The sequence below is a fragment of the Lactuca saligna genome, chromosome 6 (assembly GCF_052625555.1).
Source record: "Lactuca saligna cultivar CGN05327 chromosome 6, ASM5262555v1, whole genome shotgun sequence".
In the NCBI taxonomy this organism is placed as follows: domain Eukaryota; kingdom Viridiplantae; phylum Streptophyta; class Magnoliopsida; order Asterales; family Asteraceae; genus Lactuca; species Lactuca saligna.
Genome location: NC_136422.1, coordinates 93,454,973 through 93,469,846, shown reverse-complemented (window position 1 = coordinate 93,469,846; position 14,874 = coordinate 93,454,973). Strand labels below are relative to the sequence as shown.

Here is a 14,874-nt window from a genome sequence, read left to right as displayed (position 1 = left end):
TTCAGTTGTATAGTGTAGTGTATGCATTGTTTATAGTGTGTATGACTCATGTATGAACTGACTCTTTGTATGTTTCTTTATACTAGAAATAGTAAGTAGTATAACTCTAAACTATACCTATTATAGTTTAATAGTAATGTTGAGTATATATCCGACTGTATTGAAATAAGATAACAAGCTTTTATGTCTATACATATACACATGATGTATAACTAAGGGTCAAACGACACTCGGACAAACAATAGGGTTCTCTAAGTCCACAACCAAACAAGGAACAGGAAATAGAGTGTATTATCAGTCCTAAGTCCTTCAAACCTTAGGTATATAACTATATATGTATTGGACATGATTTGACAATATAAGAGTTTAATGAATTGAAAGTGAAGATGTGTAAACTAAAACTAAGTTTTATAAAGATTTTAACAAGTAAAAGTGTTTGATAATCATTTGCAAGTAGTTTTGTTGATAAAACAGTTTGAAGTATAGTAAATTCATTTGTATGCTAGATATTAATCACATGTGATTGATATAATAACTAGTACGATTCAACTTGTATCCTCTCCCCCCCCCCCCCATAAAAGCATTTAAAAACATTTAAAAGGTTAATTAAGGGGTATGAACTCACCTGTAGTGAGTGGATTGTATGGAAGTGTTTGACAAGGTTCTAGGTGTCAAGTGAAGACTTAAACACACACAATGGTCCTATTTAACATGTAATAACACATATGTGTAACTAATTAGTCATTTAACAACTAATTAACCAAGTTAAGACACCCTAGGACATGGAAAACACTTTGATTTAAGTGCTATAGGTACCAAAGGTTTGCATCTAAAGGTTGTAGAGCATTGCATTTGAGTTTATGGCCCAAGGACCACTCCTTATGGAGTTTACGGCCTATGGTCATTTCCCCCATGAGTTTACGGCTGTAAACTCATGGTAATTAGTACCATTTGGTGTTTTGAGGTCTTATAAGTTAAGGTTAAGTATCCTATGATCAAGTCTAAGCCTTAGGAAGTAATAGTGGCACACTTTGCACCACCTTTTAGAGTTTACGGCCCATGGTCCATTCCCCATGAGTTATAGCCGTAAACTCATGTGTTCTTGATTCTTTTGCTTGTTTAAGGTCCTATACTCCCCAAGGAAGTGATCTAGACTTGTATCCAAGGCTTAGGAAGGGACTAGGGCACAAATTCCCACTTAAATAGAGTTTACGGTCCAAGGAGGTTCCTTGGCCGTAAACTCCCTTTTGATCATGTTTTCTTGATGATTCTAAGGTCTAAACAAGTTCATTCAAGTATATAGTAAGCTAGGACAAGTGTAATTACAATATAGAAGCTTGATTGGATGTTTAAGGTCCAAGAACACTAGTTTGTGTTCTTGGTGTTTTGAAGAACACTTGAAGATCTAAGTAAAAGTGAAGAATTCATGGATGAAATGGTGTATATCAACTAGATGAAAGGTTATAACAACAGATCAAGTGAAGAAACACTTACGTTTTTGGAAGATTAGAAGAAGAGTGTGATGATACTTGAGAGAGAAAATGGGGGTTCTTGAGTATGGAAGTTGGATAATGAGAGAATGAAGAGTAAACTCATGCCTTAAGCATGAGTTTGCGGCCCTAAGGGAATTCACGACCCAATTCCCATTTGTTTGGCCGTGAACACCTAACCAAGGTCTTGGTTGTTTTAATTGTTACCCGATACTCCTCGAAATACTTCCTTTTATTCGTTCGTTTGAATAATAAATATTAAAACACTCAAACGGACTTTATACCAGCTAAAAATTAGCAGAAAAGTATGACTTTTATTTGAAGTGTTTGAATGTAGGGTTTGTACGAATGAAAATTTTAGGTTGTCACACAAGCCAAGACCTATTGACTTGAAATCGAAGTCACGATCGAGAAACGCGTCCCAAACAATGACAAAATCTGAATTATACACAATAATTCGACAAATGGTGAACAAAAGTTCTTTCAAAATTCAACCACCCAAATTACAAAGACAATGGGGCTATTTATAGCCTTACAAATTGGAAGCTAAAATAATTGAGAAAAGGTCGTGACCAATAGCTAGGAACTCCCGCCCTTAGTCCACGTGAGTTATCATGCAACGCCACATGTCATCGGTCCCAACAAGTAGCTTTCGTTTCCGATAGTAAGGATGCTTCGTTCAGAATCGGACTCAAATACCCGTTCAGAATTAGTAGTCTTCTGAAGTTGCTCGCATCCGAACCCAATCATTCCAAAGACATCCAACCCAACACGTTTCGAAGGATCGGATTCAGTCGCAACACATCGCAACGATTCCCTTTTGTTCCGACTCCCACCGCCTCCGATGTGTTCTGATTCACATTGTCTCCACAAGACCCCGATGGATTCTGATTGGTACCAATTCAATCCAAATCCAACGTATTCTGATGGATCGGAACCAGTCACAACTCGTCGGCATTGCCTTCTAGACTAGTATCATCCCAGTAAAAATGATGAATTCCCATTTTAACCCTCCTTTTTTGTTTTTTATGGTTTTTTTTTATTTACCTTTCTACCTTTTGTTTTTTGTTGTCTTTTTTATTATTATTTTGTTTTTAATATTTTTGATAAATACATACTATTATTATTTTTTTTCTTTGTTTGGACTATACTTGTGTTTTTTTTTCATTCAGACTATCAATATGTTATCTTTTAAGTTCGAACTATCTAGTATTATTATTTTCTTATAATTTTCGTAGCCATAAATAAAACTCACACACAAACATATATATATATATATATATATATATATATATATATATATATATATATATAATTGTTCGTAATTTTTCTTTTAACGCAAGGATAGGTTAGACAAGAAAAAAATAACACAATGATAGCCTAAAAAAATTTAAAGTTAAAGAGACATTTAATCAAATCAATTATTTTAAAAATAATAATAATAATAATAATAATAATAATAATAATAATAATTTTAGTTTTAATAAAAAAACAAAACAATAACAAAACAAAAAAAACAACAAAAAGACAAAATATGTCAAATCAAAATGGGTTTAAAGACAACAAAATGACAAAAAGAAGTACATGAAGGAATTTCATGAAATAGGAGGATACAACATCCATTAAAAGTATCGGAAAATAATTTTCTTGATTCGCGCGTTCAATTCCATACATTTAAAAACAATTGTAGGTGGCCAATGATATTCTCGCGTACAATTCCATACAAGGAGTCAAGGTTCCAAAAACTTAGACAGATCCTAAATCTGATATGTAGAACTCCGGGAAAAACCGTTTAAAGTTTTGCGATTAATTGGTTCCCGACAGTTTTTGCGACTTTTTTAAATTTACGGGTTAAAACTATTGCGATTATGAAATCAAATATTAGTCTTATGTCTGAGTTCTATAAATGTTCTTAGAATTTCCATGTTAGGTGTACAAATATCTTAACGAATCAATTCGGTTTTCGATGATTAAAAAAATTAGTATTATACTGATTTGTTTTCTTAAAATTGACGTAACTTCTGCATATGACCTCCGTTTTTAATGTTCTTTATATCCATGAAGTCATGCGAGTATAATCTATCTAATTTGATTATAAATTAGTCTGAGATGCAAAATTTTATATTTAGCGTCACAATTATTATCAATTGTTATGATTTTTGTCTCGATCATTAATGATAGATGGTTGTTTGGGCAATTTGAGACGATTAGAAAGTAATTATGAGTGTACTATATTTATTACACTATATAAACATAAAATTACACACATATGTTTTTATTCAGATCTTGTTTTCTTATCTAATTCAGGAGGCTTCTGGAACTCTTTCAAGGCCTTTCAAAACTGTCCATAGGCTGGAGACTTCTAGAATTGTTTCCTTGTTCAACACTTGAGCAATTACAATTCAACCATTGCAGTTTTTGTTAATTCTAATTAACCCAAAATTAATTTTTAATTAATTATTACTGTTTCTAATTAATATGTTATTAATCATATAATATGTTAATAAATCATTTAATCTCTCTCCTATAGTAATTCCTAGCTATTCTAGTTATGAAAGCAACCAAAAAAAACTTTACTTTTATTCACCAAAATTATATCAATTTAGTTAAGACCTTAAACACCTTAATCGAACACTTTTGACAAGTCAAGTGACAATTCAATTTGCATGCAGAAGAATTGATTCTCCCACCATCTTCATCATTTTCATGTATGATCTGTGCCTTTCTTTATCTTTTTTTTAATATAATTTTGTATAAGTTTATGAAGATGAATATTGCACACTTCACTCAATTCTAATGTGTTTTCTAAGAAATTGTACACTTTCGTTCAATTCTTTTGGTTACTTTTAGTGGATTTCCTAGGCAAAGCTAAATAAGTTGGTTCTAGCAAAAAACGCAAATCCATGCAAGACAGTTCAAGTCAATATATTCCATTTTCTTCTCCATGATTTCAAAACCCAAACTATCAGCAATACCAAAACTACCAACAAAACCAAAACTATCCACAACATTACCTGGTGCAACAATCTTACAACACATTTAAGCTTTCATAAGATAATCCGAATTATAATCCATGAAATCAGTTTTCTCAAAAGGTTCCAGAAACCCAATTCCAATCTTCTCATCCCAAGAATTTCCCAACGACCCGGTCCCCAAAAGAAACAAAGATGTCAAGTTGCAACCCGTTGCTGAGAAAAAACACAACTATACAAAATGCCTAAACTCAAATAAATGGCTGGAGAGAGTGGTGCCACCGAAACCGCACTCCCTCCCTCGCCACGTAAGCACCACGTCACATTTTACCACTTAAGTGTGGTTTCTTGACACACCAAGGGTGTGGTGCCACAGTTTTAGTTTTATTTATTTATTTATTTATTTTTGTTAACTATTTTAATTTAATAAAACTTATTTTTTAATAAAAAAAACATAATTTTAAAAACATAATAGTTCATTAATTAAAAATACAAATACCATACATTGCCTAATTTTAAAAAAAAATTAAAAAAAAAAAAAAAAAAAAAAAAACACACACACACACACACACACACAAGAAACCATTAAAAACTTGAAAAAAAAACTAGAAATTAGCCACGATTCATGTAACGGTTTTTCACTTCCTCCTTCATCGCCAAAACCACTTCAAGCTCGGCCCCGGTCATATTCGACGTGTCCATTGCTAGTATTCGCATGTCGCTCTCCCTTTGTTTCCGAAGCTCTCTTTCAGAAGCAATTTTCAAAATCTTATCCATTCTCTCTTTTATATCCTTCATGTCGATTCCCATTTCTTTCAAATCATCTGAATCCGACGTTTTGCCTTTGCCTTTGCTTTTTGATTTGTCTCTTCCCAATGGTCGAGAAGGTGGTGAAACTGGAACAGGTTCATCTTCGTTCAGATCAAACTGAACACGAGCATCTGATGTAGTGTGGTTGGACTCAGATGTTCTGATGCATTTTGACCCACTGTCGATATGTTGGTCAGATGTTTTGCTACTCAGCCATTTCCTGTTATCTTTCAAAAAATTCCAAACTTCAAGAAACTTGAAAGCCTTCAGATTTTCTTTTTGATACACTTTCAAGGCTTTCTGCAAAATGACTTCATCACTTTCTCCACTTTTCCATTGACGTTTCATGTTGTTCCACAAGTCATTAAACAACATGACTTCCTTGTTCATCTTCCCCCATTTGGAGTACACTTGATGTTTTGAACGGTATTCTCCACGGCTCATTCCTTTATGGAACCTGTGTAAAACGCGAATCCAAAAGCGGTCATGCTTTTGGTCTTTTCCAACCGTCGCGTCTTCTGAAATATCGATCCAAGATTGTGCCAACACCAACGCTTCCAAAGGTTCCCAACATCTAGCCTCCGCCTTCTCTTTTCTTTTATTCGTTGCTCGAGTGTGCTGAGTTTCTGTAACGAATTCTGGTTCAGAATCAGAAACGACCGTTTCTGGTTGTGTTTGTGTTTGTTGCACAAACTCGGGTTGGGACAAAAAATCAAATGGATTAAAATCCGGGTCGGGTTGTGGTAGTGGTGGTGTTTGTGGATGTGGTTGCCCTAGTCGTTGTGGAAAAGAAGGAAACATACCGTCATAGTGGTAATACGGAGGTGAGAAAATCGGTTGATCAAATGAAGATATTGGGGTGTTAGTGTTTCTAACTGGTGTTTTTTCTTTGCTATGTCTTTTGGAAGAAGACATTTTTTCAAAGAAAATTGGATAAAATGATTGTATTTTAATGTGTTTAAAGGTTGTGTGAATGTAAAAATGATAACAAATGTATATATAGATGGAGTAAAAGGTTAAAAAAATAATAATAATAAATAAAAAATAAATTTAAAAAAAAAAAATTAAATGAAACGAATCTTTGAACGATCAAGAGAGGAGCAGCCAATCACAGAACGCGGTCTTCAAGGGCCGTAGTGCGGTCTCGACCGCCCCAAACCGCACCCTGGGGGCGGTGTTCATGTCCCACGTGGCATGACTACGGTTCCAAACCGCGTACCACACGGAGAAGTCTAAGAGCTGGATTTGGTTAAGGGCATATGTCGATTTTTGTAAAATCTAGAGAACTAAAAATGCATTAATAAAAGGAATGATTTATACACATTAAAACGTGTAAAAGTATTTTTTTTGTTTTATATAGTGATACATACATACAGACAGACAGTTTGTATAAGCATAATAAAAGCGTACAACAGGTAGTGGGAATACAAATACAAATACATATGTTAGATCCTTAAATTAAAAGATGATGTCATAATTTGGAATGTTGTCTCCAGGGGCACCCACCTTCGAAAGCATGTTCCAGCACATCTTCCATTCTCTTTGCAAGTAGTATCTGCACCAGGAAACCACCCACATCCAAGTCAATTTACAATCATTTCTTTTATTTTTATTTTTATTAAAAAAAATAATAAAAAAATTAAAATAATAAATAAATAAATAAATAAATAAAAAACCCCTTACCTCCATGCTTGCGAGAACAGCTGGAGGAACTTCAACCAAGTCTTTCAAATTTCTGTCTGGAAGGATAACTCTCTTAAGACCATTACGGTGTGCTGCCAACACCTGCCCGATTGCAAGTTACAAAAAGTCATTAAAACAAAAATGAAAACATTTGTGAAGTTAAAATAAATATTGTAAGGGTTAAATGCAAGAAATAACAAGACAGTTTCATATATTTGTTTACTATTCCAGCTTTGTAGTTTGAAAAATCTACCCAATTATAGCAATGACATTCAAATTATAATGTTATAATTGAGTAGATTATTGAAAAGTAGAATGTGATTTTTTTTTAAAGAGTTGAAAGTAGAATGCTAAGATAGAAGGCAGTGAGAGTAGTAGGAATAAAGAAATATTGTAAAAATAAATAAATAAATAAATAATTAAAAAAAAAAAAAAAAAACATAGCAATAGCAATGCAATGGGTAACCTTGTCCTTGATACCCCCTACGGGTAAAACTAGGCCACGCAAAGTGATTTCTCCGGTCATGGCTGTATCTGATCGCACCCGTCTACGGCTGAAAAGTGAAACGAGTGAGGTCACCAGAGTCACACCAGCTGAGGGTCCATCTTTTGGCACTGCCCCTGCAGGGAAATGTATATGGATGTCCCGCTTTTCAAGCAGATTGCCTTCTCCTTCTGCACAACCAAGATTAAGCTCTGCTGCCCTTGCTCTTACCTAATAATAAAATTAAACACACACACACACACTTATATACAATTTTAGTCCTCTGTTATTTGGCATCACTTAATGCTCACAGTCTGTCAAAGGATTTTGTGGATTCCTGTTCCAATTCCAACAGAATCCGACAAACCAAACGCCAACAAGACCATTTTTTTTTTGAAAAAGAAGGATAAAAAGAGAGACAGTAAAAGAGGAGATACCCAAGTCAATGCTATCTGTGCTGATTCTTTGATGACATCACCCAATTGGCCAGTGAGATGCAGATCCCCCTTACCCACCATTGATGTAGCCTCAACAAACTGGACTTCTCCACCAAAGGAAGTCCAGACTAAACCAACACAAACCCCAGGAGTTGAAACTCTCTCCGCTGTTTCTTTATCATCATATTTGGGAGGCTGCACAACAATTAAGCAAATACAGAGTAAAGACTCAGACCAACCCCATATTCACATTCTTTTTCATATGATGCTTAGTGCTTACCCCAAGTACTTTTTCCAGCATCTCATCGTCCACAATAAGTGGTGACATAACCCTCCGGAATGCACTTGATATTTCATGATTGTTAACACCCATTGCCATTGGTATCACCTCCATCTCTACTCCTCCTCCTTCAGCAAGTCTGCTCTCCAGCAATGGTGAAGAAATCTGTTGCACGTCTTTGTTAAGCGCAACTCTGTCCCTGTCTTGCTCTTGCTCCGCCACTCTCACCGCCGCTGCACGGGCTAAGGCCGCCAGGTTTCTCTCCAGGTTCCGCACACCAGCTTCTCTCGTGTATCGTTCAATAATTACTTTCACCATCGCCTACCATCAGTCTCAACTCTCAATAATAATCAACAAAAAGGGGGATGCATATTTCACATGTGCTAACTAAATATGTCTTTTTTTCAACCAATATTCAGAAAACTATAGCATCTTCTATGAACTCTTTTTCTTATTAAAACACTCTGCTTTGAAAAATTACCCTTGTATTTATTTATAAAAGTCTACCCAAACCCAACTATAGCAGTAAACATTGCTTTGTTTTTGGATACATACATATCTAGAATTGGGTACAAAGTTGAATGAAAGTGAAAGTGGGCTGCTATTTATAGCATTTAAGTTTAAGAAAAATAAGAAAAAGGGTATACCTCGGGAACTTTAAGATATTCAGAATTAAGGCCATGTTGGTCTAGAACACGTGGGATTAGGTGGCGCATGGCTATTCGAAGCTTCTCTTCAGGTGTATATCCTGGAAGTTCAATGACTTCCATCCTGTCTAAGAGTGGTGGGGGGATTGGCTGTGCCCTATTAGCAGTCGCCACAAATATCACTTTTGATAGGTCATAAGGAACATTCAAATAGCTTTAACCCATGAATTAAGGAATCAATCATTCAAACAAACTGGGCACTTGAGATGCATAAAGCCAATTAACTTATTTCAATGGAAACTAGTATTTCTAATTAAGCTCACATTCATTCATAGATCATGCCAGCATCCAAGGGCTGGTGGTATCTTTGCATATAGCCAGGTGAATGTCAAGCTTTTATAGTCAAACGGGTCCACTCTCAATTTTTTTTTTAAATAATATTATTTTATCTTGATTTCAAGACTTGTTGCCTTGTCACATTTCCTCTAAATCGTTAAGTAGGATACTGATCATTGAAAGTTTTGTTTTGCTCAGGGTCAAGAACCTCCAGAAGTGCTGAAGCAGGATCACCACGTACATCAGATCCCGTTTTATCAATCTCATCCAGCAACATAACAGGATTGCAAACAGCTACTTTCTGAAATTAAAAAAAAAAATATATATATATATATATATATATATATATATATATATATATATATATATATAAGTCAAAAAACAAACAAATAAACTGTATGCATGGGTGTGTTTGGATGGATCCAACGGAATGAGTAGTTTGCATGTTGGTCTCTAGCAATTAATTTTTCATACGTTATTTTAATTACAATGTATAAAAACTTTATTTACAAAAATTAAAAATCAAAACATAATAAAATAAGATTACAAGAAAATATAAAAATGAGGAAAATTTTTGAAAAAAAAAAAGGTAAAGAAATGTGTGGGTCATATGATAGGAATGAAAGTTAGGAAATGATACGAAACAAAGAGAAGGTAATTTGATAAAATAGATGTGTAGGTTGACCTTTAGACCATCAATGAGGCGGCCAGGCATGCTTCCGATGTATGTCCTCCTATGGCCCCTAATATCAGCCTCATCTTTGACACCACCAAGAGATATGCGCACAAACTTCCTACCCAAAGCAGCAGCAATGGATGATGCCAATGATGTTTTCCCAACACCTGGTGGCCCCACAAAACATAGCACAGGACCCCTCGCATCTGGCTTCAACTGCAATAAATATTTCAAAATTCCTGGCTTACAAGAAAAAACTGAATTACATATATAATTGAGTCGACCTAACCTTGCGCACGGCTAGATATTCAATGATTCTTTGTTTCACCTTCTCTAATCCATAGTGGTCACTGTCAAGCCGCTCTTTTGCAGCTTTTAAGTCCATCTCCATCTCTTCACTGCTTGTCTGCCATGGCAAATCAGCAAGAAGCTCCAGGTAAACACGGGAACTGTTGTACCCAGGTTGCTGTGGTTGCATTTTCTTCAGTCTCCTGGCATCAATTGTCAAATGTTAAAAATAATACTAAATAAATAAATAAATATTCCCTCAGGCCTCATCAACATAAAATGTCTGCTGGACCTTAGTTCTCTCTGTGCATGCTTCCACACATTTGGAGGCATTCCAGCGCTTTGCATTTTCCTTTCAAGACCAGCCACGTCATCATCTTCATCGTCATTGTCACCAAGCTCTTCCTTAATAGCCCTCATCTGTTTATAAATCAAGCATATAACACTCAAACTGAATTTACATGTTGATGCTGAGAAAAAAAAAACACACCTGCTGACGAAGAAGATATTCCTTTTGTGATTTTGAAAGCTGCCCTTCAACCTTTTTGGTTATCTTCTCTGCCACACGTATCGACTGCTACAAGTAATAACCCCATCACACCAGCCACATCTTTTCATAAAAATAAGCATCCATCATCTATATTTAGCTTACCTGTAAATGCCTATCCACTAATTCTGTGGCTTTTAAAAGCCTTACTTTCACATCAACAGCATCTAGCATAGATAGCTGCTCTTCAAAACTTATCTCAAAGCTTGCAACAAAGATGTCTGCCAGTTTGTGCAGGGGGACCGTTTCCAGAAGAACTTTGGTTCTCCCACCAATTTTTTGTTTCTGTATATTTATAAAAAAAAAAAAAAAAAAAAAAAAAAAAAAAAAAAAAAAACTTAATGCAGAAACAACGACGAGAAATCCAGGGAAATGAGCCTTTCACAAATTTAACCTCATCTATTTTTTTCCTTCCAGTTCCCAGGAGGATGAGCCCTTAATTTCTAAAATAATTCTAAAGATCATTTATCCAGACCCCACTATATCCAGATTCCAGAGAGCGCCTTATGAAAAATAAATGCCCAGTCCCTTTAAGGGAACATTGAAAATCAGGCTTCTGAGGATAAAAATTAACATAAATGATAAAACAAACAAAGGGAGGAAGTGCAGAAAGAATACTCCCCCGGTTCCATAAAAACAGGTAAATGGCTTCTTTTTTGGTTATCTCCCCATTTTCTTTTTATGGACCCAGGAAGAGAAGGTAAACACTGACAGAATTACTTTTTCGACAAATTTATATGCCAACCAGATTTCACAACACTAAAAGAGATCTACCATAGCTGAATATGGTTTATTTTCATTTTCTGTTCAAGTTATTTGATGTTTGTTTTTGGTTTTGGAAAACGAGGAAACAATAATTTAGCTTAGTGATAGCTGGGCTCCTCCCCTAGATGGCAATACCTAGTATATCATGACTTCAAAATCCACTTTCTTTTTCCTTCACTAGAATTTTTTATTTTTATTTTTTTACAATGACTGAATTAGTGCTGATTCGACGACCATGACAGCAGCAAAATAAGACAACATAGGAATGAAGAATGTGAAATCAAGTTCATCAAAACACGACTAAAGATGTGAAATCAAGAAGCCAAATCACAATGTCCACAAAGCAAGGAAAGTGATGTCTAGGCTTGAAGCATAGCCTTAGGCAGTGTTTGTAACACATGAGGTATCATCTGCAACCCCCAGCCCATGATGATGATATTATGTAAAAAAATAGAAATGAGAGTACCTGCTCAAGAACAGAGATAAGCTCCATGGCAGTTACTTTGAATTGACGAGACAGTGCTATGAAGTCGGGGTCTTGTTCAACTCGCTCCATCTCTAGCCAATATCAGAAAAGGGTAGCAAATCAGGTATATTCCACATGCATCATGCAACATGTGACTTAACGTTGTCTAAAACAACCCTACAAGATAAACTTGAACCAGATTTAACATCGTATCGTATCCCATATGCAACATGTAACTTTACATTTGTAAATATCCTTATGTGGGAGTGGGAACCCCATGGTTCCACAAACTTTCCTATTAAGTTCATATCCAAGACACAAATACATCTTGCAACTCAATCATGATTAGTGAGATAAAAAAAATAAAAAATAAAAAGATATATACTTCTTCCGGCAGAAATTTATATGAAAAAAAAGTAGCCCTACAAGAAAAGTTATCACTTAGTTTGCCTAAAATCCATGTACGTGGAAATTTAAGAGAGTATAATAATAGCTATGTAGAAGAAATGTGATGGTGTGGAGTATACCAGCCTTTGTCATATCAAGTGGGGATATTCTTGCAGTAGAGTATGTCCCTTTTGTAATAAGCTCCAGGACACTAAATCTGCATAGACCTTCAAGAACAACCGTGTATGTGACCCTTCCACTTGGTTTTTCAACTCCTCTAGATAGATGTAATGCACGCGCAGCAACACCCCTAACAATAAAATCAAACACTAGATCAGGTCATGTTGTGACGTGGACAACATTTACAAAATTAAACTTCTTCAACATATATTTAGATTGAGAAATCTCGTTTGCTTGTTTTATTTGCAACCCCAGCCCATTATATGACAATGATATGCATCACATGTAACCCAAGGTTTCGCAAAATAAACAATAATGGCTACCCATGTACCTTGTATGCCAATGAATAGGTTCTTGTTGGCTTTTCCCATCAAGCTTGTGTGAATCCGACAAGCCTGTTTGATTCTTTGAGCTTCCCAAATCAGTACCTACATCTCAACAGAATTAATAAGAGTTGCTTTTTCTAGCAAGTTAACAGACTCACGACAGATGAGAGATCTAGTGCTCGTCCATGTCCCACCCAAATAAATATTTTCAATTTTTGTCCTGCATAACAAATGGGGCCTCAAGGTAAATAATACAATGAATGATGTAATCAAAATCACCTTGAGTTAACATGGAACCCACTGACAGTGTCTCTGCAGCATCTCGAACTGGCAAAATACCAATCAACCCTTTCTCCTCCCTCTGCCACAACTCTTGTTCCACCAATTTCACACTGCAGGAATCAGAATAGCAATCACATCAGACTAGAGCATTCCTAAACCTAGCCCCCAAACTTTCAGCCATATTGGGGATTCCAAATTTGCTAAGGCCTTGTGTGATTCAGCTGCAGCAGGTATCAATCTTATGCATCTTTCTGTTTTCTGGAAACTTGGTCTTGAGGAGGTGAAACCAACTCAGGCACCTCTTCAGTTTGCAGATAGATCCATCATATTAATTGAAGATGTTCTAATCAGAGTCAATAATTTCTACTAGTACACACATCTAGAAGAGTATTTTGCAGAATCATACAAAGAAAATAAACATTTCTGCTTAACAACTACTCATGTGTCTCTATACATCTAGCTCACTTTCACAGAGAAAGTTTATCATCAAGAAATTATAATTTATAGCTGTATAAAAATAAGATATTTTCAATAACCCCACTATGATTTACAGTTATAACCACCAAATAACACAAAGGGATTTTTACTACAGATAACCAATCAGGCTTGAATCCTATCATGTTCCTTTTCCTCTATGTTCCTGTAAATTAAAGAAACAGGAAAAGGAGCAACAAAGCACAAATATCGGCCTAAACTATGCAAAGACAACTGTGCAACAAAAATTTCGTGAGGAAACACAAAGTCATCGGGTTTGCTTTGGAGAAAATAGATAAATATGGGCGAAAGACAAAACAAAGAATTCACCTGCTCGGAGAAGTGCATCGAATTCGAATAATTGCGCCAGGCAACAAGACTTTGTTCCTAAACGGTAGAATTCCAATCCGACTAGGAAGCTCCACCGGTTCCGCCATTACAGAAAAAGTATATGTATTTGTCTAAAATGAAATTGGTGTATCAATCAACAAACCTGTGCGTGTTTATATAGGATTTGAGGGAAGTAAAACAAACGAAAAGAATCTATTAGAGATTTAGAGGGCTATAAATTGGTGAAGAAGAAGAATGGTCCGTTGGCTGCTTTTACGACGGCTTTCTGTTCATTGAATTTTTTTATATCTTTTCTCATCGATAATCATTGGGATTTTACATCTAACCCTTTATGTTTTGCTTTTTTCCATAACCAACCTTTTTACCATTTTGAGGACCAAAAATGGTCATTCAAAACCAACTACCAAAAGGGTTTAGGGTTGTTTTGTGTTTGATTCGATTTGGTATGTGAGATGTCACTTACTTTGTCACACTCACAATTGTGTTGTGTTTGATTTGATTTGGTGCTAAACTATCAAACAACCGTTAACCACCAAGCTGAATATTAACCCAATCAAGCTTTATTGTTGTTTAAATTAAATAATATCTTCAAAAAAATTACAATTTTAAGAAATTTTAAATGCTAATATGTTTGGTTGGCAAAAATGAAATAAACTACCAAAAAGGATTTGAAATATAAATAATAACATATCACAAAATTACTTTTTTTCATTTATAATCATTGTTTCATTACAAAGACGTGTATTAAAATAAATTGCAAATATATGATAAACTAATTTTATATATAAAGACAAAAAAACAATTATATTTTTTTGTTTCATTTCCAATAAAGCTTTCATTAACCCCATATATCTTTTCTCTTCGTCTTTATTGTTTTAAAATCTCAAAAATGAGTTTTAACAAGTTAAGATTAGCTTTTAAATATCATTTTTTTCAAAGTTGTTGGTGATTTTAGTATCATCAATACATTTAGTATAGTCGCAATTTTGTTTG

At 35.0% G+C, this 14,874-nt stretch overlaps 1 protein-coding gene across 2 annotated transcripts; it reads right to left on the bottom strand.

Moving 5' to 3' along the window:
- Positions 1-6,569: 6,569 nt before the first annotated feature.
- LOC144999701 (lon protease homolog 2, peroxisomal-like) lies at positions 6,570-14,147 on the bottom strand. 2 transcript variants are annotated; one of them, XM_078958829.1, is made up of 17 exons: positions 13,861-14,147; positions 13,054-13,166; positions 12,780-12,876; positions 12,409-12,578; positions 11,882-11,973; positions 10,756-10,935; positions 10,594-10,680; positions 10,396-10,523; positions 10,105-10,306; positions 9,825-10,031; positions 9,310-9,440; positions 8,804-9,017; positions 8,157-8,477; positions 7,877-8,071; positions 7,422-7,670; positions 6,956-7,057; positions 6,570-6,827 (listed from the first exon to the last, which is right to left on the bottom strand). In XM_078958829.1, exons 1-17 carry the CDS (start codon positions 13,965-13,967, stop codon positions 6,744-6,746), a joined length of 2,679 nt encoding a protein of 892 aa, XP_078814955.1. In that variant the 5' UTR covers positions 13,968-14,147; the 3' UTR covers positions 6,570-6,743. The 2 variants fall into 2 exon arrangements, with proteins under 2 accessions (XP_078814955.1, XP_078814956.1); XM_078958830.1 differs by having other exon boundaries at positions 10,594-10,677; positions 13,861-14,146.
- Between the last annotated feature and the right edge of the window lie 727 nt (positions 14,148-14,874).

Excerpts from the sequence above, each read along its gene's own strand:
- LOC144999701 (XM_078958829.1), bottom strand. The coding sequence starts at position 13,967 with ATGGCGGAACCGGTGGAGCTTCCTAGTCGGATTGGAATTCTACCGTTT. Across the intron at positions 10,681-10,755 it reads TAGTGGATAGGCATTTACAG|CAGTCGATACGTGTGGCAGA; the intron begins GTAAGCTAAATA and ends TATTACTTGTAG. Across the intron at positions 7,671-7,876 it reads CACAGATAGCATTGACTTGG|GTAAGAGCAAGGGCAGCAGA; the intron begins GTATCTCCTCTT and ends TTTTATTATTAG.